The sequence below is a fragment of the Pieris napi genome, chromosome 12 (assembly GCF_905475465.1).
Source record: "Pieris napi chromosome 12, ilPieNapi1.2, whole genome shotgun sequence".
NCBI classification, from domain to species: domain Eukaryota; kingdom Metazoa; phylum Arthropoda; class Insecta; order Lepidoptera; family Pieridae; genus Pieris; species Pieris napi.
The window spans coordinates 1,108,826-1,135,779 of record NC_062245.1 but is presented as its reverse complement, the minus strand read 5'-3'; the positions used below and the strand labels follow the sequence as shown (position 1 = coordinate 1,135,779).

General features: G+C 33.6%; 4 protein-coding genes across 7 annotated transcripts; 2 read left to right on the top strand and 2 right to left on the bottom strand.

The window, feature by feature from the left end:
* Nucleotides 1-1,016: 1,016 nt before the first annotated feature.
* Nucleotides 1,017-12,664, bottom strand: LOC125054866 (intraflagellar transport protein 46 homolog). The gene is made up of 7 exons (XM_047657000.1): nt 12,157-12,664; nt 11,380-11,485; nt 10,046-10,217; nt 6,764-6,930; nt 2,837-2,940; nt 2,130-2,242; nt 1,017-1,394 (listed from the first exon to the last, which is right to left on the bottom strand). The coding sequence occupies exons 1-7, from the start codon at nt 12,388-12,390 to the stop codon at nt 1,133-1,135; spliced, it is 1,158 nt and encodes a 385-aa protein (XP_047512956.1). The 5' UTR covers nt 12,391-12,664; the 3' UTR covers nt 1,017-1,132.
* An 840-nt stretch (nt 12,665-13,504) lies between these two features.
* LOC125054378 lies at nt 13,505-19,966 on the bottom strand. The gene has a single exon (XM_047656233.1). It carries the CDS (start codon nt 19,642-19,644, stop codon nt 14,377-14,379), a length of 5,268 nt encoding a protein of 1,755 aa, XP_047512189.1. The 5' UTR covers nt 19,645-19,966; the 3' UTR covers nt 13,505-14,376.
* Nucleotides 19,967-20,695: 729 nt separating this feature from the next.
* On the top strand, nt 20,696-22,204 carry LOC125054487 (molybdopterin synthase sulfur carrier subunit). 4 transcript variants are annotated; one of them, XM_047656412.1, is made up of 3 exons: nt 20,827-20,891; nt 21,430-21,497; nt 21,930-22,204. In XM_047656412.1, exon 3 carries the CDS (start codon nt 21,938-21,940, stop codon nt 22,202-22,204), a length of 267 nt encoding a protein of 88 aa, XP_047512368.1. In that variant the 5' UTR covers nt 20,827-20,891; nt 21,430-21,497; nt 21,930-21,937. The 4 variants fall into 4 exon arrangements, with proteins under 4 accessions (XP_047512371.1, XP_047512368.1, XP_047512369.1 ...); XM_047656413.1 differs by having other exon boundaries at nt 20,854-20,891; nt 21,441-21,497; XM_047656415.1 differs by lacking the exons at nt 20,827-20,891; nt 21,430-21,497 and adding an exon at nt 20,696-20,733.
* Nucleotides 22,200-26,839, top strand: LOC125054486 (molybdopterin synthase catalytic subunit). The gene is made up of 6 exons (XM_047656411.1): nt 22,200-22,335; nt 22,479-22,594; nt 23,064-23,239; nt 24,153-24,374; nt 25,971-26,194; nt 26,659-26,839. The coding sequence occupies exons 1-6, from the start codon at nt 22,207-22,209 to the stop codon at nt 26,767-26,769; spliced, it is 978 nt and encodes a 325-aa protein (XP_047512367.1). The 5' UTR covers nt 22,200-22,206; the 3' UTR covers nt 26,770-26,839.
* Nucleotides 26,840-26,954: the final 115 nt, after the last annotated feature.

Genomic DNA, 26,954 nt, shown 5'->3' with positions numbered 1-26,954 from the left:
GTCAGAAACTTAAGGCGCTTCTGGTGTGTTAAAAACAGCTAATAGTTTCACTTTATCTCATCTACTTTTTTTTAACACTACCCTCTTAATAACCTAATTTATCTAGCTCTGATCTGTCTTTACAATATAGACAGAAGACAAATATACTTTAGTTAACTGTGTAATAGTTTTTAAAAAGAGGGTACCTCGTAAGAAATTGTCATTTCCGTGACTTCTTGATTGTAATAAAATGTAAATGAAGTCTTCCAATAAACAAAATCACTAAGTCTCACGAATCAGCAATAATCCCGAAATACACCAAATTGTAAAACAAAGTGTCCCAACTCATACATTGCAAAATTCATCAATTAGTATATAAAGCCTGGCAGAGGCTAATAAGTCAACAAATGTAGATGGTATATTTTCAAAATGTGTAAATAAATAAGATTGCCAAAGTTATTGTTGTTTTTATTACCTATATAAACCATAGACGATCCTATGCATTCTGTGTGACCAGTAAGTACAATAAATAAGGATTAATTTTGATATCTTGAGTGGCATTTTTGTAGAAATCCTATTTGATTATTATTAGAGCAGTGTTGGCCTAATGGCTTCAGCCTAGTGACTATCTGCACATTTAACATTCGCTCGAATGGTGAAGGAAAACATTATGAGGAAAGCAACTTGGCTTAGACCCAAACAGTCGACGGCGTGTGTCGGAGGAGGAATTATGAAACAGATATATAAATCTGAGAATCTAAAAAAGGTTGCAGTACAGTTTTTTTTATTATTAAAATATCCGTGCTACAACCAAAGTATGTTCATGTGTGACTCTAAAAATAATTTTAAAATAAGGCATGTAATATAAAGTCAATTAGATAAAAAACATATCCTGTATATTGATATGAACATATTAATTGTCATAAAGATCATGTATGGTTTGTATATTATAATAGTATTAATATAAATTATAATAGTAATAATATCCTAAATAAATAGTACAAAAGATTATTGTATTAAAAGAAAATACATTTTGGTTTAAATCAAAAGACCTTTATTACTAGAAACGTAAAAGAACGTAACCTTCGTTTCAACCTGTTGACGTCCGCTGTTGGATATAGGCCTCTCCCCTAAATTTCCAGTACGTCCCCGCTTATCCCTTTTCCTCTTTTATCCTATCGGCGTACAACTGCGAGTTTTTGACAGCTGAATACAGACTAAACAACAAATGTAGCGCCTGTAATCTGTCATTGAGCGTGTCTCCCGCTATTGGAATGTCAAATATTGCACAGACTATATCAACGTATTGTGACAGTGAGCAGTCAAGACTCGCCGGCGGGAAACCAACTTCGTTCAATGTTTCCTCCATAGCGTCGGGCCACTCTTCCATTAGGCTGTCTATATCCGGCATTTTTCTGAAAAATAGGTTTCACAATTTTTTATTAAAACGACAATGTATATTTTTATTAATAATTTAAGTTAATTAAAATACATATATAGAATATCGCTTATTATTTTATTTCATTGTCCCAATAGAGTCACTTATTATGCGGTGTTTAAAATATTTAGTTATCAGCTAAGATGAGGAGATGTAACTTACTACGACAAAAGATAAAAGAGGTGTTTTGCTGTCGGGAATTAAGTTTCGTTCATAATTAGATATAACTTTTATTACTAACTAAACACACACATAATAATAATAATCAAAAAATAAAAATAAAAAATATGGAAAGAATAAAATCTTCATAATATTTTTTTAATTATTTCTCTGTAAAGAAGGCGATCAGTGAGCCTTGACATGATACATGAGCATGTGTCATCATGCTGTCTTTTAGGACTGACCCTGTTTTTTGCGATATATTCCTACATTATTGCGTTCCTAGATAGAAAATTAATTAGTCCACAACCGGGTTGGAAGGCACGATATTAGGGCTGCGAGTCCACACCAACCTAAAGACATTTCTGAACTATATTTTAACTATAAAAAATAGCGCTAGATGCCATTTGATTAATCGTAGGAAAACGCCATCTAGTTGTCTATCTACAAAACAAATGTTTCTTTTGTTTAAAATGCGAAGTTATTTTTTTTTATTTATTTTTTTAAATATTATGGCAATAGTTTTGACTTTATAGCGAAGTTATTGGCTTACGTAGTATAACTGACGGTGGGGGCCGGTTTCGATATATGTAACTCGCTGACATCTTTTATCCATCTCTCTATCGCCTTGGGATTGCTTTCGGCATTCTCGATTTTCTTCGTTAACTAAAAAAATTAAAACATGTGTATATTATTTTTAGGGCAAATAATATAATACCCTAAATCTTAATCTAACAGACTGAAATAAACATACAGTTTCAAAAGCGTAGTATTCAATAGTCATATGTGACACGAAGCGACGTTAAATTCGTTAGAACCAATTCCACTTTGGGTCCTTCAAGAAAAGAGCGTACCAATTCTTAAAAAACCGGCAACTCACTTGCTAGCATTCTTGCACTGAGCGGGTAATATCACTTACTATCAGTTACTGGCCGTTTGCCCACGTTTTATAAAAATAAAACAATAAATAATTATTTTCGAAACAGATTTAGATTAGATAGATTTTTTTTCTTAGCCCACATTTTAGTAGCTACATACCAACATGTGGTATATTTTTAATTTTACTATGCTACCCGTAGACACTGTTCGCTTTTCCGGAATAAAATGTAAGTACTAAATAAAACAAAAAAAAATTCTCGTCATGAAAACCTTCCTCAAAGTTCAAGGTAAATAAAAAAATTGTCGAATTGGTCCAGCCGTCTTCAAATTTTGCGCTTAGCTATTTATTTTTATTTATATAGATAGATATAATTAACTCACAAGATTGGATTTCGCACTGCTAGTCTTAGAAATGGCTCTAAGTTGGAGATGCAACAACGCCGTGTCACTTTGTTCAGCCGCTGGTTCGTCCAATATTGTTAAACCTTAAACATCAAAAAATAAATAGATAGATAGATGCTTTTATGTAATAAAAATAATTTAGCACATAAGGAGCGTATCATTTTATGAGTACCAAAAAATAAAATACCAAATATTCATGGGGACATAAAATTAGAAAAAAATTCACGACAAATATGTACCATGTATTATATATTTATAAATATATAATTCTACTGTGTGTGTATGTCACTGAACGGCTTTTAGACGGCTGGACCGACTGGATGGTTTAGATTCACAAATCAGTCCAGCATGGCGCTGCAGACGGTATATACATATATAAATCTTCTGTGCATGTCATCGTAATTTTTAGGCAGATTTTGATGAAATATTTTTGTGTGTTCAAGCCGAGTTGAGAATGATTTACATTATGAGATTCAACGTCTGTAGGATTCGCTAGTTATATATATTTTTATACGTAGATAGGCAGACATACTGCGTATAAAGATATTATACGTATTTATGTAATAGGTCTTAAAAGTTCAATCTTAAGTCATCATTACTGAAAATTATAATGACCGGCAATTCATCCATAAATCCTATCCGATAAAAAAAGTATACTCGAGAATAAAGTGGTGAACATTTCTATATGTAATATTCCACATAGTAGCAACATTCACCATAGTTATAATTTATAATCAAAAATATATATATATCTAATATGTTAAATTCTCGTGTCGCGGTGTTTGTAGTTAAACTCCTCCGAAACGGCTCGACCGATTCTCATAAAATTTTGTGTACATATTGGGTATGTCTGAGAATCGGACAACATCTATTTTTCAGCCCCCTAAATGTTAAGAGTTGTCCACCCCTACGATCAACCCCTAATTTTCACCCCTCTACGATCAACCCCTATTTTTTATTATAAATTATATACATGGCAAAACGACGTTTGCCCGGTCAGCTAGTAGTATTATAAAAAAAATATGTAAAGTATCTGAAATTGTTGTTTTAAATTTTGTTTATTCCTAAATTTTAGTTTTCTTTCATTATTTTTTACATTTTTGTCTATTAATTTACTTACTAATATTTTCTGTTTCATGTATTTTGTTTATCAAATCTGTTTTGGCTTTGTATATTGTCTACGTGTTTTGTTTTACAATACGTATGTTAGCTGTAAGATTACTAATAAAAAATATTTTTTTTTTTTTTGTCTTACTGGGAGCCTTCCTGACCAACTAAAAAACAATTATTATTTCGCCGGAAATCGAACTGAGCCACGGGATAAACACGCTGAAGTCATTGCTCTATACAATGTTAAATATTTATGCACTAATTTTAACGCGATAAGATTGCCAACGATCTGCGTCGGATATATCTGTATGTGGGTCAGAGTCGCAATTCACGAGCGTCATTAGATTTATAATTTGCATTTTGACATTAGATTTTTGTCGGAATTATTGATATTAAACTTGAGATTTATTTACGCTTTTTAGTATAAAAAAATATTTTGGTAAAATATTGTTATAAGCTGTACGACATGTTATTATTAAATTGGGTTATGGTAGGGGAGCCCACGATGCTAAATGGGGATTTACTCGAGCGTCGTAGAGACCTATTGGGATGCAAAGCTTAGATAAAAAGAAGAAAAAAATGTTATATGATAAATTCCTTTTCATCGGTGGGGGAAGCGGCTATAGATAGTTAAATATGTAAAAAAAACTGTTGCATCGACATCCTCGAGCGCGTCAGATATTGATAGCATCTATGCCCTACGTATTTTTAATAATGTACGTATGTTAATCTGATCGTTTGCATGATGCGGGTGGTTGTATTTAAGGGTTGAAAATTTAAAAAAAAAAAATTTATCGAGCGCGTCAGATTTTCTAAGGGAGTGTTAAGTGAACCAAAAAAAAGCTCTCATTCACTAATCTGACGATTTCGATGGGACGCAAACCCACAGCCATTTTCTTAATTTGCAAAAAAAAATCGCAATTTTGAAATACTCAAGCGCGTCAGATTAAGATATATGTGGTTCATCTTTATGTTCTAAACGTACTGTCTCATAATCTGACGATTATCTAGAGGGATTCGCCTGATCTGACAAAAAAAAAATAGAAAAACGGTTCACCTAAAGGGCCATCCCTGCAACTTCCCGCTAATTCCATTCCTGGGCGCTTAAAATTGATATTTTGAGCTCGCTGAGTTCAAAGAAATAACATTTCTATGCATTTGAGCTCTCCCAGCTCGAAAGTCTGATATAAGTTTCATAGAACACTATTTTTGGAATTTTCAAACCGCAATAACTTTTGAATGAATCAAGCAATTTTCACGCGGTTGGCGGCATTCGACGCAGTTTTATCATCCTCATAAATAATTTTGCAATTTTAATTGATCGAACCACAAATTTCGGAGTAATCCCGAAAAAACACTTTTTCGGGTTTCTTTCGTGTACGATATCTCTCGAACGAATCAACCGCTTTTGACCAGCTTGGTGGCGATCGACGTGGTTTTCCAAGCTCAAAGGCGGATTAGTTTTTGAAATTGATCGATAAAGAAACCACTTTAAAAAAAAAAAATTCTTATTTTTTTAAGATTTTTCAAAATTTCTCAAAATCTATCGGTCCGAATCGGTTCAAATTCACAGGAAATGTAATTTTGAGGGAAATATTTAGAATGCCGTTTAGTAGATTCCGATCGGTTTAAGGAAATGTAGGCATCACGCAGCTGCACGCATTTAACTTTATCGACGAATTTTTGTTATTTCGGCTTGCGGAAATCGTCAGATTATATATTTTTCATTATTCTTCAATTATTTCCTTCAAAATAAAAAAAAATTAGCTACGCTCGAGAATGTCGAGATGACGTTTTTTTTTTACAACTTTGTTGCCCTCCCCTTTTTTTCCGTCACTCTTAAATTGTCAGATTAGTGGAATATACACTTTTTAGGATGTAATTAACTCACCCTACCTTAATCTGACGCGCTCGGGAATTTCTGATGGTCAATTTTTTTTTACTAAACTGATCCTGTCTCCTTCACGTGCGGCCTTATATATGGGCCTCATATTTTGTGGAGGTACTTAACCGGGTACAAGGTATCCCCCTATATATTAATCTGCCGCGCTTTAGTAAATCCCGAAATCCCCTCTTGGGCTCCCCTACCATTAGATTTGATTTGAATTTTGCTCTGTCTTGTTCATTTCTCGCTTCCTCTCAAAGTGGCGAAGACTACTTCAAGCCCTTAATTATCGTGGTGAGCCTGCCCGGTAGCTTTGAGATAATCCCACCACCTCGAACCTTTGATCCTACCCGTAGGGCTCCGTCTGTTACCTTAGGTCTCTTGGTGCAGACATCCCGTACTTATTTATAAATTCACTATTTATGTTAGGGTACGTCTGTACGGCTTAGGGATCCGTAGGGTTGTTAGGTTCTTACGTCTCACCCTCTCATATATTTAGTCATCTAATGCAGCTTGCTCATACATAATTACATATACTATTCAGATACTCCTGACATTAATTACATATAAAATTTTAAACACACTTTTCACAGTCCACTAACTAGCAAGCTGTACAATACCTTTTAATCCAGCAAAAATACATTTTACTTGAAATGTAGTCTGGATTCCACATAATAGAATTTAGAGAAAATCTACACACAAAAGATAAAGTAAAAAATTTCATGAAATAAACAATAATATATTTGGTACACAACCTAACCAACCAACCGAAGGAGGACGGACAACCACGGACGGAGGTGACAGGACGGAGTACACAAAGTAACACAAGGGATCGTAAACCTCCTCATTCGAGTATAATTTGGAGTTTGATAGCCGAAAACGAAGCCATGATTTTGAACTACGAAACATACCTAAATTATCAATCATGTTAAGGGCGCGTTCAGCAAGGGGCTCAGCTCTTAGACCGCATACGGGCGCGGAGACTTTTATGAACGCATCCGTGTCGCCAACACCTGGGACATATTCCGGTATGAAGGGCTGGAGCTTGAAGTCTATATCTATCTTCTGGGGCGTGTATCTGTAATTTTAAAATTATTATCAGTCGGTGAGCCTTTCAACCAATATATAAAAACAGAAATCTGAGGCCCAGACCTTAAAAGGTTGTAGCGCCACTGATTTATTTTACATATACTATTAGATAGTGTGATGCCTGATCAAGGATTGAATGTATAAATATTATAACCATGACGGTTTTATATAAAGTGACAAAAATATAACAATTCGTCGACTTCGACGTCCGTCGTTCCACAACAGAGCGTTTTTCAAGGCAGTTTTTGCCGCGCACCACCACTATATGGAACCAGCTGCCCACTGAATTACTTCTGAACCAATTCGACCTAGGGTCCTTCCAGAAAAGGGCGTACCAATTCTTGAAAGGCCGGCAACGCGCTTGCGAGCCTTCTGGCAATGTAAGTGTCCATGGGCGGCGGTATTACTTAACATCAGGAGAGCCTACTGCCCGTTTGCCTCCTATTACATAAGGCGGAAGTCAAAATAAATTAGACCAACCAATGAATTGATAACAGTGTATAGAAATCTCGAAAGTCTGTGACTCTAATTAAAATAAAAACTGTTTCCCAAATAAAGATAAAGTTACATCTCACTTTCACTTCAATGTGTACTTTCATTGTATATCATGTGACTAAACCCACAATGACCACATTGTGAAGACAATCGTATTATCTTACCAAATATTACAAGATCGAGGTTTAGTTTTCATTTGTTATATATATATATATATATAGGTACCTTAGAGCGGGCGTACACGGACTGCTCGAGCAGTTAGCGGCTGACCGACGTACACGGACCGCTCGAGCGGTCGGCGTTGACTGCTTGAGCAGTCGGTTGTTGACTGCTCGAGCAGTCTCTACCAACCGCTCGAGCAGTTGAATTTCTACCGCAGTCTAGTCATGGATTCAGACAGAGAGACACTAGACGCCGCGAGGCCAGAAGAGAAGGGAGGGGGAGGTCGTAGAGCTGTCGACTGCTCTAGAGCCGCCGACGGCTCGAGCAGTCAGTGTATGCCTCGCCACTGCTCGCGAGCGGTCGACAGCACGATGGAATTTCATCATGTAGTTGACGGCTTGAAGCGGTCGCGACTGCTCGAGCAGTCGTGTGTACGGCAGCGAATGAATGGCTATAGTTCACCGCGCGGTCGCGGCTTCAAGCAGTCGGTCATAACTGCTTGAAGCAGTCCGTGTACGGCTGGCCTTATTTCCAGTGTAATTGCAGTCTTTTGCTAAAGTACTCTTTTATCTCTTTCTGTCAAATTGTATTTACGTTGTGATAAAAAGAGTCAAAATTCAAAAAAAATTCAAAATTCAAAAATCATTTATTCACGTAGGTAACACAATGTACCTACACTTGTGATTCGTCATGAATACTCGAGTCGGATGAATACTTGAGGATTTAATCTTTATGAAGAATAAACTTCAAAATGCGTTTACAAGTATAACATAAAATCTTTTTTCAACTGGTCTTGTTAAAAGTCAAAATCATTTATTCATATAGGTAACACAATGTAGGTACACTAATTATGAACGTCAAAAAAGAAATTGAATTAAATACTTCTAATTTTACATTTCCTGCCAGTTCTCAAATCAAGGGCGTAGAACGGAAGAGAAGAACTGGCAATAAACTCTCCGCCTCTCTTTTTAATCGCCAAGTTTTTTGTTTTACACAATGTTTGTAAGGAGCTGCAATGACCATGTTCGTGACATCTTAAGTAATGAATAGTAATAAAATAAATTAAAAACAACGATGTGCCCTCTAAAAGAGTTATTAACATAAGACCGTATCACATACATACATATATATATATATACACATATATACTAGCTGTGCCTCCCGGTTTCACAGTTAATTTGCTTGTAACGTTAAGTTATGTAGCCTTTTCTCGATTTTTTTTTGGAACCAGAAGTTCACGTAGATCATTAGCTAAATAATAAGTGAATCTTTTTGATCATAATTTTGTTAGTGGTAAATGTCTCACACTAAAATCAATCAATTAGACCAATTGCCTATAATAGGCCTAAAAATTTGTTATTTGACACGATTTAAAAAATCATTTCTGATTACTTTTTATTAGTGACACAAATCATAATTTTTAATTCTTTAAAATTTTTAATATAAGATTCTTAATTTCCAAACTCTCTAAGCACGATGGCACCTACGACGTTCATGCTTTTGAACACCTGAACACCTAAACAAACGTTTAGTTTTTTTAGTACCTTCAGGGCCGGATTTAGAGATCTAGTGGCCCCGGGGCAACAAATGAGTGGAGGCCCCCTGGCCCCAAATTATTTTCAAAATAAAATGAACAATTTTTCAGTCGAATTTTTCAATCAATCAATAATTGTGAAACAAAATAGATTCTTTAAGTATTTATCAAACATAAAAATATATCAAAATAAAAGTGTTTACTAGTCGGAATTTAAAACATTTCTTTTCCGATGTCTATTGTAGGTCCCACTTTTGTGGAGGCCCCGGCTTTAACTATGATTCTTAAATTACACAAACACATATATTTCGATCAATAATGGTCTCCGACAAAATAATACTCAAGAATAGTATTAGGCTTAGACAGGATATTGTTTACTAGCATGATACGTCATCGTCGATTCAACTAATCTGTGACCATTTTGTGTCACGTGACAGACGTTTTAAATCAATATTTTTAATTATCAACTAGTTATTTTACTCTATAACCCATAGGTCTCATTGGTCTAGTGGTTAGTACCCCTGACTGCGAATCCATGGGTCCCGGGTTCGATCCCCGACTGAGACAAAAATCGATACGATGAGCATTTGGTGTTGTGCTTAGGTCTTGGGTGTTTAAATATGTATTTATATGTCTATCTATCTATAATATGTATCTATATCCGTTGCCTAGTACCCATAACACAAGCTTCACCAGCTTAGCATGGGACTAGGTCAATTGGTGTGAATTGTCCAATAAAAAGAAATATAAAAAATTAAAAAATTAAAGCCATATTTATACAGATTTCTAGTAACTAATAACTCTTTATATTTCATACCGTCAAATAGCGTTTATATGTGACTGCTACCTAAACTCAACCCAAGTAAAAGTGTGCGTAGCAAAATGCGTTCTAATACAATAAAACTGTACTTACTTCATGATATATTGAAAGATGTTCTCCATTTCAGCTGGCACTTTCAGATCAGCAAACTGTTTGGGATCATAGGCCCCTTCAGCTGGTATAACGACTCCTCGTTTTTTGCCGCTAGTTGGCAGCACTGGGTCGGGCCGATTTAACACTGCCTCTAAATCCGCACTATCCGATTCTGAAATTTAAAATACGACTGAGGCTTTATTAAAAAGGTTTTGTACCAACTAAATCTGAAAGAACACAACTATTTCTCCGAATACCAAGTTTCATTTGATCTATAAAAAAAAATTCAGCTGATTTTAAACTTCAAACTGAAATATTATTAATAAGAAAAAATCCTTTAGGTAAACCATTCAATTGGAATTAGTGAATTAGTGTGAGTGCACGTGGTAAGTGGATCAAAAATAGTACACAAACACAAGCATCTTCCCTTTAAAAGAGACTGTTAGAAGTGTTTGTTGATCAGTATTCCTATAGCTACTTATTATACAATATCTAAACAATTACGTTGTACACAAAAGCCAGAAACGGAATACACATACAAAAATAAACATAAAACACAGTAAAAAAAAAATATTATTATTACCTATTTATACAAAAAATATTTATAAATATACAATATACATACATATACATATTATAATAAATTGTAAGATGTATTGATAATTATAATTTTAATATAAAAGGAATAACAAAGGTATAACTTTAGGATAGTTTTTTTTTTATTATTGTTATTTGTTAAAGCATTATGTTACATTAAGTATTTGCTGGTAATTTGTGTTATTGGAAACTTTCTTATGTTAAATAAAATTTTTAGTAGTAGTGTAGTAGTCTTAAGTTAGGCTAGATCGAAATGTTAAATTGTCACAGTAACAAATTTATAAAAAAAAAGTAAATCAGCGTAACAATGTAAAACAAAAGACAAACGGCGCGTTTCGCTTGATTGTGATTGGTCAACAGCCTCTACAGACGTGACATGATCCGGCAATTATTTTATTTTATATTGTTTCCTATTTTCCAAAAAAAATTAAGCTTTATGTAGACAGTGTTAATTTGCGGACTGTCTTACTGTTTTTGTCTCTGTCGACTTGTGGCACTTTGGGTAAGATTTAACTCGAAACTTAGCAAAAATTATGACTCCCGTATCCAAATTAAATACCTAAGTTTCTTACGTATGCGTTTAATTCAGCGCGAAGTCTCGAACTTTTACCCTTCGTGACTAAGCAGGCTACAACTTGAACATATTTAGGAGATACTAATAAAATTAACAAGATTGTTACTTAAGAACGTTGTTTTAAGCGATACTTTCCAATGCTCCATATAATGTTCCTGCTTACCGGAATTAGAAGAATCGTGCCGACGACTGGACTGCCGGGAGAGGTCGTTATTTTTAGCTTTTGTATTGTTATCCTTATCCGAATGCTTCGACTGTCGATCCGGCGACTGAAACATTATCATTGATCTTAAAATAAACAGGAACACTTGTTTTGGAACGATTTGAAACGCGTTTAGAATAAAATTCAAGTCGAAACTAGCGAAGTCTGTATCAAAATAATCTTAAATAATGAAGACATTGTAATACATAGTTAATTATGAGATTCTTGCTTATAGTGAATATGGTTCATTGGAATTACACAAATTAAGTAATATTGAACACTAGTTGGCCTACTGTAATCTTTTTTTTATAAAAGAAGGCATACGGGCAGGAGGCTCATCTGATGTTAAGTGATACCGCCGCCCATGGACACTCACATTGCCAGAAGGATCGCAAGTGCGTTGCCTCAAGAATTGGTACGCTCTTTTCTTGAAGGACTCCAAGTCGAATTGGTTCGGAAATACTTCAGTGGGCAGCTGGTTCCACATAGTGGTGGTGCGCGTCAAAAACTGCTTTAGAAAACGCTTAGTTGTGGAACAACGGACGTCAAGGTAATACGGATGGTATTTTGTATTTTGCCTTTACGTCCGATAATGAAACTCAGTCTAAATAATATATGTTACTTAAGCATAATATAGACCATGAATGTTGAAAATATTAAATCCTTTCTTACAAAGTCGATTGAACAGCGTAATGCTTTTTAGCAATAAAGAAATCATTGCCAAAATACACTACATACCTGATCCTCCTCTGATGAGTCAAACTTCTCCGGCGTGTCGTCACTGGCGGAGTCAGAATCAAAGTCATGTCTCGCCGTATGCCGGACTGGAGGGTTGAACTTGGACATCTCGTCTTCAGAAGGGCTATCAATTTCCTTGGCATCCACTTCTACAGTCTCGTCATACATTGGAAAATCATCGGAACGAACTTCTGTTAATGACAATGTCTGGCAGTGTTTGTTACTGGTTTCCATGGCAACCGGTTGGCACAAGAGCGGGTTACTTTGGAGGTAGCGGAAGTATGAATGGCTCCCGGTACTAATAATTGTCTGGTACACGTTGGTACCAAATTTGCTGGTTCATATGTGATTAATGGGAATAATGGAACCATAATTCACATGTGTTATGCTTACTCAAAGTTAAAAAATATCTCATTCAAAAATCTAATAATTTAAGTCGTGAAAAGATTTAACGCTTACAATTGTTAATAAAGTTGGTCAAGAAATTACGAAAATTTTATTTGAGAGATTGTTATCAAGTTAAGAATATTTAATTGATAAGTTTTTATAAATATTTCTTGTACTTATTTATTTTATTTAAATTCAAAGCTACAAGTCATTGTAACACAGGAAAGATGGCTAAGAGTTAATTGATTATTTTTGAGTGTTTTAGAAAGTGTGTGAAAATATCTAGTGACACGAAACTTAAAAATATATGCAACTCATCAATCTTTATACTTTCTTATTGCAAAAATTTCTTGGTCATATGAACAATTCATGCTTGAATAACTGTCTAGGACCGCGGTGAATGTAATTAATACATATAATTATTAATTAATGATGCGTGTAAAAGAAAAGTAGGTTAAGAAAAATACTCCAGTGAACTAAATCTTAAGCATGAGCCTGTGATTGCAGTTAGCACTTAATAGCACAACTAAATTATTTCTATATAATATGTATGTACAGCATTGTGCAGTGTTGGTATAGCGGCTTCAGCGTGCACGTTCGACGTCGTCCCTAAAGTTGTAGGTTCGATTCCCTGCTGTGCACCAATGGACTTTCTTTCTATATGCGCATTTAACATTCGCTCGAACGGTGAAGGAAAACAAGACACAAAAAGTCGACGGCGTACGTCAGGCACAGGAGGCTGATCACCTACTTACCTATAAGACAAATGATCATGAAACAGATTCAGACACCTGAGGCCCTGACCTAAAATGATTTATTTTTTATTGCATTAAACTTTTTTAGACAAATGTCTAAATATGCTATAGAATGCTTTCTTTGTTCGATAGCATTTCAAAATTGTTAGTCATAAACAAACGAGCGTTTCCTACTTTTACGAGATGGGTAAAAATAAAACGAACCGTTACCGAGGTCAATGACTTTAATATCTAAAATATCTAATTAAACCAAAATATTTTACAAAAATAGTTCGCTTCTAACAACCCGTGTACAATATTTTAGTATAGGCGAATTAATTTTGGAACTTTACATTATTAGCACATACAAAATTATTAGTATTTTAAAAACGTACAAAAATATTTATTTTTAAAAGACCAAAAAAATATTTATCAGCCTTTACATACCGACTTGGCATCGAGTTATATTTATTATCCAATTAATGTTAATTTATATAACGCTTAGAATTTAACATAAGAAATAGGGAAGTAGTTAATAGAATTTCTCTATAATAAAGTAACTACAGTCCATAATCGCACATTAAAAAAAATCTTAAATACTTCTACCTGAGAAATTTCAATTATAGCATAACATTCACGGAAAAATAGGAATTTATAGAACAATACTTTTACAAAAATTAATCTACAGAGGTCAAATATACTAATTTTAATTTAACAAACAAAAATTATTATTTTTTTAACGTTAAATAAAGTAAATAAAAATTAGACACACTTAATTATGGCCAGCATAACTACTTGTCGTTTAAAAACAAGATTTGAAATAAAACACATTACCATAATCTTATGAACTTCGGCGACACTTGTTTTGTGTGGCATTCAGATTCGGATCAAATCAGTTAGTCGCCGTATATAATAGTCCTAATTTTAGATCGTCATATTTCATAAAACACTACAAAAGTTCGCGCATAGTTTGTCTCATGAGCCAGTTCATCAATTACGCGACATCATTCTTAATGCAACTTATCATATGATAAGTACACAAGCCATGAATTCTAGATCACAAAGAGTTATAGCTGTTTAGACTGTGTCTAATTATAGTTCAACCGACTTTATTTATTAGCTCGTCGCAAATAGCGGTCAACTCTTTGTTCGCTTTAGTTTTCTGCGCAAGCGTTTCCTCGAGGGATGATATGTGTAATTCCTTCCTTTTCATCATTGCCTGTAGCTTCAAAACCTCGGCTTCGTGACCTTTTTTCAACTTTTCAAGTTCTTGATTTGCATGGTTTAGCTTTCCGGTTGCGTGTTGTTTCAACAGCTCATAGTTGTTCTGAATCTTCACTTGATTATCTTCAAACTCTTGAAGTGATTTTTTCAAACAGTCTTCATTCGCTTTTAAACTAAAGATAATTTGTTTACTCTTTTCATATTTGCTGTGCAAGTCGTTAAATGATACTTCCAAAGTTGACAAATGTGCAGTTTGTTCGTTACGGTCTTTAATAAGTTGCATTCGTTCTTCAGCATGCTGCTTCTTAGACTGTTCGAGTTCAGCAACTAAAGTTGCAATTGTCCTTTCATATTTTTCAACAACAGTCGCCATATTTTTGTTTTGTTTATTTTTTTCTGACAGTTCATTGCTTAAATCTTTTATTTTTCTTAGCCTGTCTTCACTTTCGTATTCTAAAGTTTTCACTTGAGATTCCAACGCGCCGAGCCTGTTAGTTAGTTCTTTACGATCATTTCTTAACACCTGTACGTGCATTTCTTTCTCAGCTAACATCTCTCTTAACTGCGTGAGGGCTACATCGGTGTGCTGCTGTTCTGCATCTTGAGGTATACTCGTATCGTGGCATAATGATGTACTAGTATTTCCACTAAGGGAAAGAAGCTTATCTATAACTGCCATAGCAGGAGACGTGAATGTTAAAGATTGCCTATTTCTTTTAGGGGGAGTTGCATTTTTTCTAGGGGATGCAACAGCTGGATTCACTACCATAGTAGGTTTACATATATTATTAACAATTGATTCATCAATATGATCAAAAGTGGGAACATTTTTACTACATGATGGAAATGCATTAGTGGTTTCGGCGTATAAATAACTTTCTTCCGGTTGTTTTTCCTTTTTAGGCGTGCTTTGTTTCTTTTGAAAATTGCTTAAAGCTGCTAATATTCCATCACTTGATACTCTTTTTGCAAATAAAGGATCAAACTTGAGGAATAAACTCTCTTTACCACTGTCAGCTACTATATTGTCCTGATTTTGATTTAATAAAAATTCAAACGCTTCAGCATCAATAAACATTTCATTTTCAGCATCATCAGTTTGTTGTTTAGGAAGGTCATCAAATGCCATATTATAATCATGCTTTTCGTCACTAAGAAGATTGTCACCTTTTTCGATCTCGCTTAAATTGTCTTCTTCTAAGAATGGTCCTTCAATAGTATCTTCATCTTCCGTGTTTGCTTCTTTTAAGGTCTCGTCTTCATGACTAGATTGTTCAATATAATTTCTATCTTCCAGAGTTTCTTTAGTATCATCGTTATTAACAATCACCGTAGCATTATTTTTATTTGACTCTAAGAGCTCGATGTTATCTGCGTTAAAGGTATCATTGACTAATGGTGGTGTTAAACATACTTTAGTTCTAGTAGTGAACGGGTTAAAATTTCTATCGTCGATTTCAGGTAAATTAAATACGTTTCTTTCACTAACATCGTAAGAAACGTTCAAATCACGCCTTTTATGATCATTAATAACAATATTATCTGTTTCTGAATCTTGTGCAATTACACCGTCAATATTGTTTCCGTTTGCATCATTTTGAATTTCAATTTTGTCTCTACTTTGAAGAGTTTCAATTGGTTTGGTTTCATTTAATTTCATGTTATTATTTTCTTTTACACATGAGACTGCTTCATTTAAAGTGGAGTTCGTTATCTTTTCACAGACTACATTTAGCTTTTTTGGTAAGGGTTGCGATTTTCTCTTGTTCTGCAATAACTTTTGTCTACTATTTGGTTTATTCATGGTTTCAATTGGCGTAAAAGTATCGGTAGCTGAATTCGTTTGTGGAGGTGAAGATCTCATCTTAGTTTTGGTGGCGAACGGGTCATTAATTTCGTCAAAATTGAAATTGTACCCCTTTGATTCCATTTTAGGAGTTGTAGGTGGTGATTCGGTGAGTAGTTTAGATTTTGTTTCAAAAGGATTGTCGAGAACTACAGTACATGTACTTTGGCTGTTGTTAATATTTTCTACTTCTAAATCATCTTGATCTAATTTCTGAGTTTTGAAAAGAGGTTCTTGTGTTTCTATACAATTTATTTCAAAGACTTCTTTATTTATTATTTCACATTCATTTGTAATAGTTGAATTGGAATCTAAAGCTTTCATAGCATTTATTTCTACATTAAAGTCATTTTTCAAATCCGTTATCAAATTTTCTTCTGTGAGGTTATTATCTCCTGTAACTGTTAAATTTAGTAAGCTTAGTTTATTGAGCATTGTGTTTTCATCGTTAGCTAAATTTACAGTACTGTTAAAAGTTTTATTTTCGACTTGCGTATCACATTTTTCAATATGTGCAGAAGATTCATATTCCTTTTTTGATAAAACAGCCTGTTCAACTTGCGTATGACTAGAATTATCAACAAAATCTTCTTGGGGTGTATCATCATTCATAATGTGAGTGCTACTAACTATCTTTGAAGAGCCTTCAAAAGCCAATATTTGGTTTTCATTTAGTATATCAGGTTGCAGACAAACTCTTTCATCATTAAAAATATTATATTCAGAAATTATATTTTTAGTCTCATAGAATGGCTCTGATATAGAAACAGGATGTTTTTGGAAAGAGTTGTGAGCTTGATATTTTAAATCACTATTTTTAATATTGGTCAGGGATTTATTATTTTCGACAGATACAATTAAAGGTTCTATTATATTGTCTTTGCTTACATCTTTCTCTATATTTTGGCTGTCATACGTATTATTACAAATTTCAGTGCTGTCAGTAGCCTGAATTAACTGAAGAATGTCTATGTTTTTAAGGTCATTTTTGTTAATAATATTATCCTTTTCATCACTATCAGTATGTAAATCTTCAATAATTTGTTCTTGAAATATTGTACAATTATCATGCAACATACCTGACTCAATAGCAGCTGTGCTAACCTGAATACTAATTTTATCTTCCAATTCACTTTGGTCACTACAATCAACATCACTTTTGTTAACCATTTCAATATCATGTTTATAAATTTCATCTCCCTTAAACAAAAATTCGGGGTTTTCATTTGATTGTACCACATCTGGGAGGTCAGATTTATTAATAATTTTTTTACTGATATCATCAATTTCAGTATTGAAATCAAAATTTTCGGAATATTTGGTTTCATCTTTTCTATTGCTAGGAAATTCATTTTTAAACTCAGTACAAGTTTCTTTATCTACAGAAGCCTCTGTAATGTATACTTGATTATTATCATTATTTGCCTCTATTCCAGTAGTTATTGCATGACTGTTACTAACATCAGAGCCAATGTTAATTTTAGTATTTCTGTCTAAAATATCATCATTATATGATAGGGTTTCATTTAAATCTTTATTATCTATTTTACCAACTTCCTCTTCCATCTGTATTGTTTCAGAAGATAAAAGGTCCTCAGTGTGTGCGAGTGTGTGAGTTACAATATCAACTGTTCTATTTGATATTTCTTCCTCCATTTCAATACTTGTTTGTGGCTGTTTTGGTTCTAGAGTTTCCTGAATACTGTGAGGTTGTGTACAAAATTTGTGTGAGGTTTCACTTTCTAATATATCCTTCGTGTCTGGAGAGCCAAGGTCTAAAGTTTTATTCAATTTCAGAGGTTTATTATCAAAATCAATATTTAGACCTACACTTTCTACAATTGGTTGATTATTTATTGTATAATTTACATTCTCTATCATTTCAGTATCTAAACTATTATCAACAGATTCATTTAGTTTTATGGCAATATTCTCCAATTCAGTACTTTGCAGCCTTTTTCCTACTATGTCATCCATGTTAATAGTTTCTTTAATGGCATAAGAATTGAGTTTCGAGTCAAGGCTAATGGTGTCTTCTTTATTTGAATCAGCAACTTCACTAATATCCATTTTGATAACAACTGCACTGTTAAGTGTAATATCAGATTCTTCCTGTACTTTTGATTTGGTAACGCTAGAGACAACCTCCATATTTTCAAATTCCAGACCTGACATATCAATGTTAGGATCTTTATTTAAGAGTTTAGCAGCAAGTGGTACATTTCCACTATTATGATCTCCTTCAGAACTGTTTAATGTAGTTTCACAATCCTTAAACTCTGAATCAGATTCATAATTATTTATAACAGTACTGACACGCCTTTTTTCAATTTCTTCAATGTTATTAGCTGTTATAGTCTCATTTAAAGAAATATCCATGTACTCAAGAGAAATATTCCTATCATCTTGAACTATATTACTAATAGCAGGCTTAACATTAGAACTTATATGAGTAGGAAATAAAATATGTAAAGGCACTTTTTCTTCTTTGAAAAATACAGCAGAATCTTCTTTCCACTGTAATTCTCTATCTAAATCATCATTAAATGTAACACTTTCTTTCAAAGTAGAATTTCTTTTTGAATTTTTCATAGGTGTTGAAGCTAAGACAGTTCCAGTTTGAGGGTTGGAATCAACAGTTTGTAAATTCAAAACAGCTTCCAGAGAGTCTTTTTTTTCATCATCCCTATCTTGTACAGGTGGAATTGGGCTTTGTGATGATCTAAACATGCTGAGGACACTCTTTAACCCTCTCATGATAGGTGAGCCGCCATCTTTTGGAATCTCTTTTGTTGGAGTTGTGGCTTCTGGGGTATGACCCAAAGATGAAGATGTACTTGGTAATGATAAGCTTTCCATATCGGCTCCATCAATATTCAGATTTATGTTATTTTTAGCATCAAATGACCCTTTGTCAATGGTGTTTATATTTAAGTCTATACACTGACTTGTTGTTATTGATTGTAATGGCAAAGACTTTGGTGATTTTAATAAACCATTGCAATTGGCTAATGTAGAATTCAATGATCGTGTAAGGTTGGAGTTACTATTTACAATGTGATGGTCTTCAACAACCGAAATATTCTTATCATCAATGTTAGCAGTAAAACTTTTTGACATTGATGAAGTTCCTTGAGTAATAGAGCATATATGTTTCACCTCTGAGACGTCCAAACTCTCATGCACCTTTTCAAAACACGGCGCCCTTGGCAAAGCATTATTAATATGGAATGTATTCTCCTTGTTATCAAAGTCACTTTCAATACCGTCCAAGTCCATAGGCTCTACGTGAGCCATTGTTCATTAACTCAATTTATCTTTTTTAATTAAATAGTCTATGCACTTTTTACAGTCACATTAAGTTATATCTTGTTAAAACGAAGACATGTACGAAGTTTGTCAAAAATGAAAACAAAAATACACGAACACGCAATTCACTCTGAATAATCTATTTTTAGCTCTTTTATACACGAAGTCACTCGATGATCATTTTATATAACATAAGCGCTCGAGGGAATTTTGCCAAAACGCGTAGCCGTTACGATCTCACTCAAAGGAGGATAACAACAAATTATAAACGCCGTTTTATATTTTTCAAACAGCAACGGGCAATCGGTGATTAATCGTTGTCAATGTCAATACCTATCTCTGATCTCACAGATATTACGAATGTTTATAACAGATTACATTATTAAGCTAAGGGCTGGATCTATTTCTATTTTATTATTAACTTATGTAAATCTAAGATGTTAATATATATTTTTTAATAATATTTATTAACATTTTTAACTATTTAACATTAATTATCTTTAGACCCCAAAATTACTTGGACTCTGCTGCTGCTCTAAATAAATGGTCAGCATAGTAATGTTAACAAAATATAAATAAGTAGAAAACTAAAAAGTATTATTATAAAGATAGTCTGTGGTAAATACAAAAAAAAATGTGAAGTGTGCTTTTTAATGACTTTTCGAGAAAAATGTTAATTTTCAATCAATTTTGTTTTTTTTTTAAATTTATTTATTAGCCGGATACAAAGTCCATAGGCACAATCAATTTTGTAGTGAAGCAGGGCTGCCAGATGTACCAGATTTTTTGTCATTTTTAGTCATTTACGATCGCTAGACCAAGATCGTACAGAAAATGTACGATATTTCTGTACGCAACATTTCGTAATGAAACGAATATACTCCACAGGCAAGAATTATTTTCGGGGTATTAACAACCAACGTATGCCTAGATCTCTTACTTAAATGATGACCCTTTTCATTTCAAAATATCCTTGGTATACGATGTTTTGTAGTTGGTGTACAATCATGCGATTTTTTCATCTGGCAAGTGGCAGCCCTGTAGTGAAGTTAGAAGTGCAACTGCAGCCCGTAAGACGTAAGTAAATTGTAATCACAGAATCATATTATATCTATGTATATGGTTGACATCTCTAGTATTTTTACCAGGCCATAAACTCCAAAAAAAAAAATCTCTAGTATTTTTATAAACTTCACTTCATAGTTCATACTTCGACCTTCACAATTCACATTTAGGGTATGTTCCGATATACACTGCGAGTACTGTATAGTGCTCCCACTGTTCAAAAATTTGTTCCGCTATGGACTGCAGTATACAGCCGCAGCGTCCTAGGAAATATATGACGTCACAAATCCCCGCTATACTTCTACTGCGAGCACTGGCGTTTTCGAGGTAAGGTACTCGCAGTGCTTTGATCACGTGATCAATCAAAACCACTTGAATGTCTAACGGCTGACATAACTTACAGTTTAATAACAAACATTTAAAATTCTAAGTTACTTTCTTTGTAGTATTCATTCAATTGAGAGTTAATATTAATATAGATTTTTTTAATGCGATAATACTCCAATAATAGTTTTTCTTGTTGAATTGAAAAACTTTGATGCACTCATTTGAAAACTGTGTCGAAAAACGAAGCTGACTAGTATACTGGACTGCGTTCCGTTATAAATTGTAACCAGTATAGCTGGCTATAGAGAAACGGTTTCACAGTATACTAAATTGACGGTACTCTGTACAGTGGTCGCAGTGTATATCGGAACATACCCTTAGTTGAATGCTAGTTGCTACTATTGAGTTCATCATAATTATTGAATTATATTATATTCGTATTTCTTAAGGTAACGTAATATTTAATTTTTAAAAATTAAGAAACCACGTAGTCCCATACGAATTGTTGATACTAACTTTAGTTAATCATAAGTTTTCCTCAACTACTTAATTGCCCTTTCAAACCATGTTATAAATTACTTAATGCAAGTTATGTGCCATGTATTACGGTCTACTAATTGGTCTATTAGAAAGTTATGCATAAGTAGCTATTTTTACGGTTGACTGATATTTTTGTATTAATATACATCAATCATAATAACTTAATATCGCTTTAATAAGTAATATTGGACACTTATGAAAGTTGTCTTAGATGTATTTAATTTTTTTCTAGTTTACATTGAGACAGAAAGCTGTATGTATTGTATGTTGAAGTATTTATTTATTAGTTTATACATATATTAATAAATGTTCATTTAAATTAAGTCTATCATATTTTATAGGATGAACTATGGAAATTGAGCATGGAGTGACAGTAAAAATTTTGTTCTTTGCTAAGTCTAAAGAACTAGCTGGTACTCGAGAAGCAAGAATCACAATACCTGAAAAAATAACATACCAGCAACTGCTTAATATTATTGCGAAGAATTATAATTTAGAAACAATTAAGGATCATATACTATTAGCAAAGAATGAGGAAGTTTGTTCTGATAACCGAGAGTTAGTTATACGAGAATTTGATAATATTGCTGTAATACCACCATTAAGTGGAGGCTAAACATGGATCATTTAAAACTAACTGCTGACAAATTGAGTATAGATGATATTAGTGAATTAGTTGTGAATGATAGTTGTGGCGCTGTTTCTTTATTTGTTGGAACAACCAGAGATAACTTTGAAGGAAAAAAGGTTAGTATGTTCCTAAGTTTTAATACTGGCCCTTGATAACCCCACACTGAGGCAATGTAGTAATGATTTATGGAACTATAACATAGTACAATATTATTAGAAACATTATTAAAATTTTGACCTCAATTCAAATGAATTTCCAGGTGCTACGCCTTGAATACGAAGCTTATGAACCAATGGCCTTAAAGGCAATGAAAAGTATCTGTGATGAAGCTAGGAGCAAGTGGCCAGCTGTACATGGGATAGCAATTTATCACAGGTAAATACATAATTTATAAATTCAATTAATAAGGGTATTTAAAATTGTTTGTTTCTTTAATATTATTAGATTAAAGCTTTATTAATTAGGGACCCCACCTACTTAGTAAAAAAATGTCTGATTTATAATTGTGATTGTAATTATCAATAATTATGATGAAAATTACATCATCATTGCTTAATAATAAAGTTATTTATGTGTGTTATCTTTATCTATGTGACCTTGCTGTATACTTGTTATATATGCAAATTAAATAATTTGATACAAACGATGAAACACACAAATTGCTATTTACACAGCTGTGCATTACCAAGAAAACATTATCAAGGATTATTTTAATGAGGAAAGACTTGAAATGTACGGATATTTGTAATTGGTTCAGACGTAACAGGGTATATATTCTACAAAGATGCTTTATATGTATAGATAGGTATCTTTAAGAGAGGTATTACAAGACATTCTATTTTAGGCTTGGTGCTGTACCATGCTGTGAAGCCTCTGTGGTGATAGCAGTTAGCAGCCCACACAGGCGAGATTCCTTAGAGGCTGTGAGCTATTGCATAGATACACTTAAAGCTAGCGTCCCAATTTGGAAAAAAGAGGTGTATGCTGACAGCGAGCCTGTATGGAAAGAGAACATTGAATGTGCGTGGTCCAAACAAGCTCAGAAAGTGTAGTTTGACAAGGCCCATATTCCAGAATTTCTTAAAATCAATAGATAACACTGTTACCCGTTTAAACTGGTGGCTAATCAAAATTTTATTACTATTACTATGGTGCCTTACAGGCTGCATAACTACCGATTGATAATTACAAAACAGAAATACTGTTAAAGAAGTTTGATATCATTTTGGAATATGGTAGAATGATTTTTTGTATTTTCAATCAATATGCATATCATTTTTTTTTTACAATTTAAGTATACAAAATTGCTTACTATGAGGTTGGCTTGTTAAGTTTTTAAAGCATTACTTTTTTTTGATATAAATTTATGAATTATTGATACTTAAAAGTTATTTTTTTTGAATCCATAAGAAAATTTACAACTTGTTGTAAAAGTACTTTTTTACTATTAAAAATGCAGACACAAAGTGTCCTCTATAATATGATCCTTGGTTGCATGAATGGTGTTATATAATATAGTTTTGCTATCCATTTTTTACCTCAATCAATTATACTGTTTACAATAATTTATTACATGTGTAAGATGTTAATTTATTTTATAAGTTTATTTTTATATATTACTTATAGAGAATATATATTTAATAAAATGTCAAAGTTATGAAAACAAAAAAAATAAACGATGGATGAGCATTGGAAATAAATGTGCATAGATTATTGTGACGTAAACTTATAATTATGTCTCACGTCATTCATTAAATGTTGTGCACTAATTTTGCGGCAATGTTTATCCAAACTATAGATGAGCAAAGCTTACAATAATAAGATCTAAAAGCACAATAACTGTTGATAACATGTTGTTATTTTGGTAATGGGTTGTTTTAAGTTTCAATAAATATATACGTTTTAAAAGGTTTTTTATTTATCTCCGTTTCAGGTAAACGGATGGCTGATAAAAATTTAGTTCAAATAAATGTGTCTAACGAGGAGATTCAAAAGCGGATTCACCATTTTATTGAACGAAAGAGGGCGCAAGTGAATTTGAGTAATATCCAGGATTTTATTCCGCGACGCGAGAATGAGACGGAAGATATGGAGACGTGTGCGAGAGTGAGAACGCAGTTTGTGAAACGCAACGATTCTAAAGGGCATTTGAAGGGTGAGTATCCTAAAGCCAAATGCACGTCCAAAATTAAATATATTTATCTAAATTAATGTATGGTAAATTAACTAAGTCACATCAAGGATTAATACTGATTTAATTCAAATCGTAAAAGAGTTCTAAATATGTATCTGTTACTGTACCTTGGTCAAATTTCACTAAAGGTCTCATCTGTCTCTTTTCATCACGATCACAGCGTGTACAAAATTTGACAGGAAAGACATGGTATATTGTTAACACGTTCACTGCGGCAAGTAAAATAATAATGTTTCATCAGGTGCGGCGGCGGGCCAAAATGCGCCCCCAATGATATTTCCGCCGGTGCGTGGCAGGTCTTTCTAGACCCAACAGCACTAGGATAGATTAAATTGCTATAACTTTGTGGAAACATAATGTATACATTTTTTTTTTATATTGTTAGAATGACCTTGAACCCAACTTCCTTAGGTTTGATTCGCCCCGGGATCTGGCAAACAGGAAATGAGAAATAAAGCAGGAAAAGCGACAGGCCGATATCGACCTGAACCGCACTAGAATATATTTTTAGTAGTGATGGGACAGAGAAATATCGAAAATAAAACAGAATTATCGTAAACTTAACTCAAACTCAAACTCAAAATATCTTTATTCAAGTGGGTAACCAAGTACACTTTTGAATCGTCAAGTTAAATTAATCGTACATTTACATTTACTACTAAAGGAACTTAAAAAATTATTTATTTACTTATGTATGCCTGTCTTGGAAACAGAAATACTTTTTATTTTTCTTAGTGGAAAATATTTCTTCACTGCTGTCACTATCACTGTCAATAACTGCAAGGCGAATTACTCTATTTTCCTAAATTTGTATTTTTCTTGTATTGCTTGCCATCGTTGATAATATCGAACGCTATGTTAGATCAGTTAGATAGCACAACACTAACAGGTCGGGCGCGCGCTCTGTGCGGTATCGGGTCGCCAGCTGCCTGTTGGGTGGGCGGGCTGAAATAGGCCCACTGCCGCACTCAGCGGATGCAAAGCGTCAGTGCGTGGTAGGTCGATAAAAGCCTGCCGTTATGTTTTGATGGGGAAAACCTACAATTTTGACCGCAAGATGAAATATATATTTGTCCCTGTCGAATTTTTACAAACACCTGAGATAATCGTTACGCACCAGCGAGAGGGACATAGATTTCTTCGTCCGCACCAGCGGAAATACCGCGGCAGGCTGATATCGGCCTGTTACGCAGTGAACGTGTTAAAAGAGTGCAAATAGACTGATTTGTTTAGGAACAGGTGAATATAGGGATTTTCGAGTTATGCGAGAAATAGTTAGCATAATTTATCTATCAATAAGGAAAGATATGTAAAATAATATATACAAGTTATAATAATTATAGAAAAGTCCTGAAATTGTTACACTGATAAGATTTTTTTATAAAAGTTTGACTAACACCACTAAAAATAAAACATTAGAAGCACGAAAATGCAAATATAGCAATTTAAAGTAGTCTTTATGGAACATTAAAGAAAGAGCTAATTACTTAAGACTTATAATGTTTGATTTTTAAAGCGGTCAAAAAATGTATTTTGCTTTCGCAAATAAAATTTCAGTTTGTCGTGTCGAAAATGAATGGGGACCACAAACGGTGACCGAGCCCCAAACGGTCCAAAAAGTAGACTCGACTTTGCCCCATTCGATAGCTGAGCGGGTCACAGCTATCGAATCGTATCTGAACACGACACCCGTATCACCTGATATTTATAAACGACTCAAGGAAATGGAAGATAAAATCGCATATCTTCAATCCATTTCACCGGAATACGCACAGTTTTGGGTAAGATAAAAAAAATAACTTGACATTAGATTGTTGACGTTTCAGATTCAGTTTCTCTGGTCTTAGATATCTGTTTCATGATAATTTGTTGTTTTAAGAGGCAAGTAGGCGATCGGCCTTCTGTGCCTGACACACCCTGTCGACTTCTTGGGGTTTCCTCTCTGTTTTCCTTTACCGTACGAGTGATATTTGCGGGTAGATAAAAAGTCCATTGGTGCATAACCGGGGTTTGAACCTATGACCTCAGCGATGAGAGACACGCTGATGCCATGAGGCCAATAGTGCTATTACTACAAGCTCTCTATCTCTATTGTTAGCCATTATATTCGATATTCTTATTTTAAAAGGATATTTTTAAATTATTTTATTGTCAGTTTTATCGACGTAAATTAACTAACCCAACATATCCAGAATTTAAGGGTTCAATAAGACATATTAATTTCTATTATTAATCATGTTTTCAGAAAAACAATAAGTCAACTATAAAGCAAGAACAAATGCCCGAGTACGTGGTTAGCGCAGAAGACATTGATAAAAAGATTGAATTATTGGAACTACAACAGAATCTTATGTAGTTCATACAATCTTGGTCATCTTTAACGCAAATTATTTTTATTCCTTCAATATTAAACTCTCCTTGATTTTATTCCTCTGTGTACATTTCCCTTTATTCATACACAGTATAAATAATGAATTTGTGTTCAATAATTTAACTCCTATTATTGGATCAGATTAAAATATAATAATTTTAATATAGCTA

Coding starts and splice junctions, on each gene's coding strand:
- LOC125054866 (XM_047657000.1), bottom strand. CDS start 12,390: ATGGAAACCAGTAACAAACACTGCCAGACATTGTCATTAACAGAAGTT. Junction 10,218..11,379: donor GCACGATTCTTCTAATTCCG/GTAAGCAGGAAC, acceptor TTTAAATTTCAG/AATCGGATAGTGCGGATTTA. Junction 2,243..2,836: donor GCAGTGCGAAATCCAATCTT/GTGAGTTAATTA, acceptor TAATTTTTTTAG/TTAACGAAGAAAATCGAGAA.
- LOC125054378 (XM_047656233.1), bottom strand. CDS start 19,644: ATGGCTCACGTAGAGCCTATGGACTTGGACGGTATTGAAAGTGACTTT.
- LOC125054486 (XM_047656411.1), top strand. CDS start 22,207: ATGGATCATTTAAAACTAACTGCTGACAAATTGAGTATAGATGATATT. Junction 22,336..22,478: donor ATAACTTTGAAGGAAAAAAG/GTTAGTATGTTC, acceptor ATGAATTTCCAG/GTGCTACGCCTTGAATACGA. Junction 23,240..24,152: donor ATGGAAAGAGAACATTGAAT/GTGCGTGGTCCA, acceptor TCTCCGTTTCAG/GTAAACGGATGGCTGATAAA.
- LOC125054487 (XM_047656415.1), top strand. CDS start 21,938: ATGGAAATTGAGCATGGAGTGACAGTAAAAATTTTGTTCTTTGCTAAG.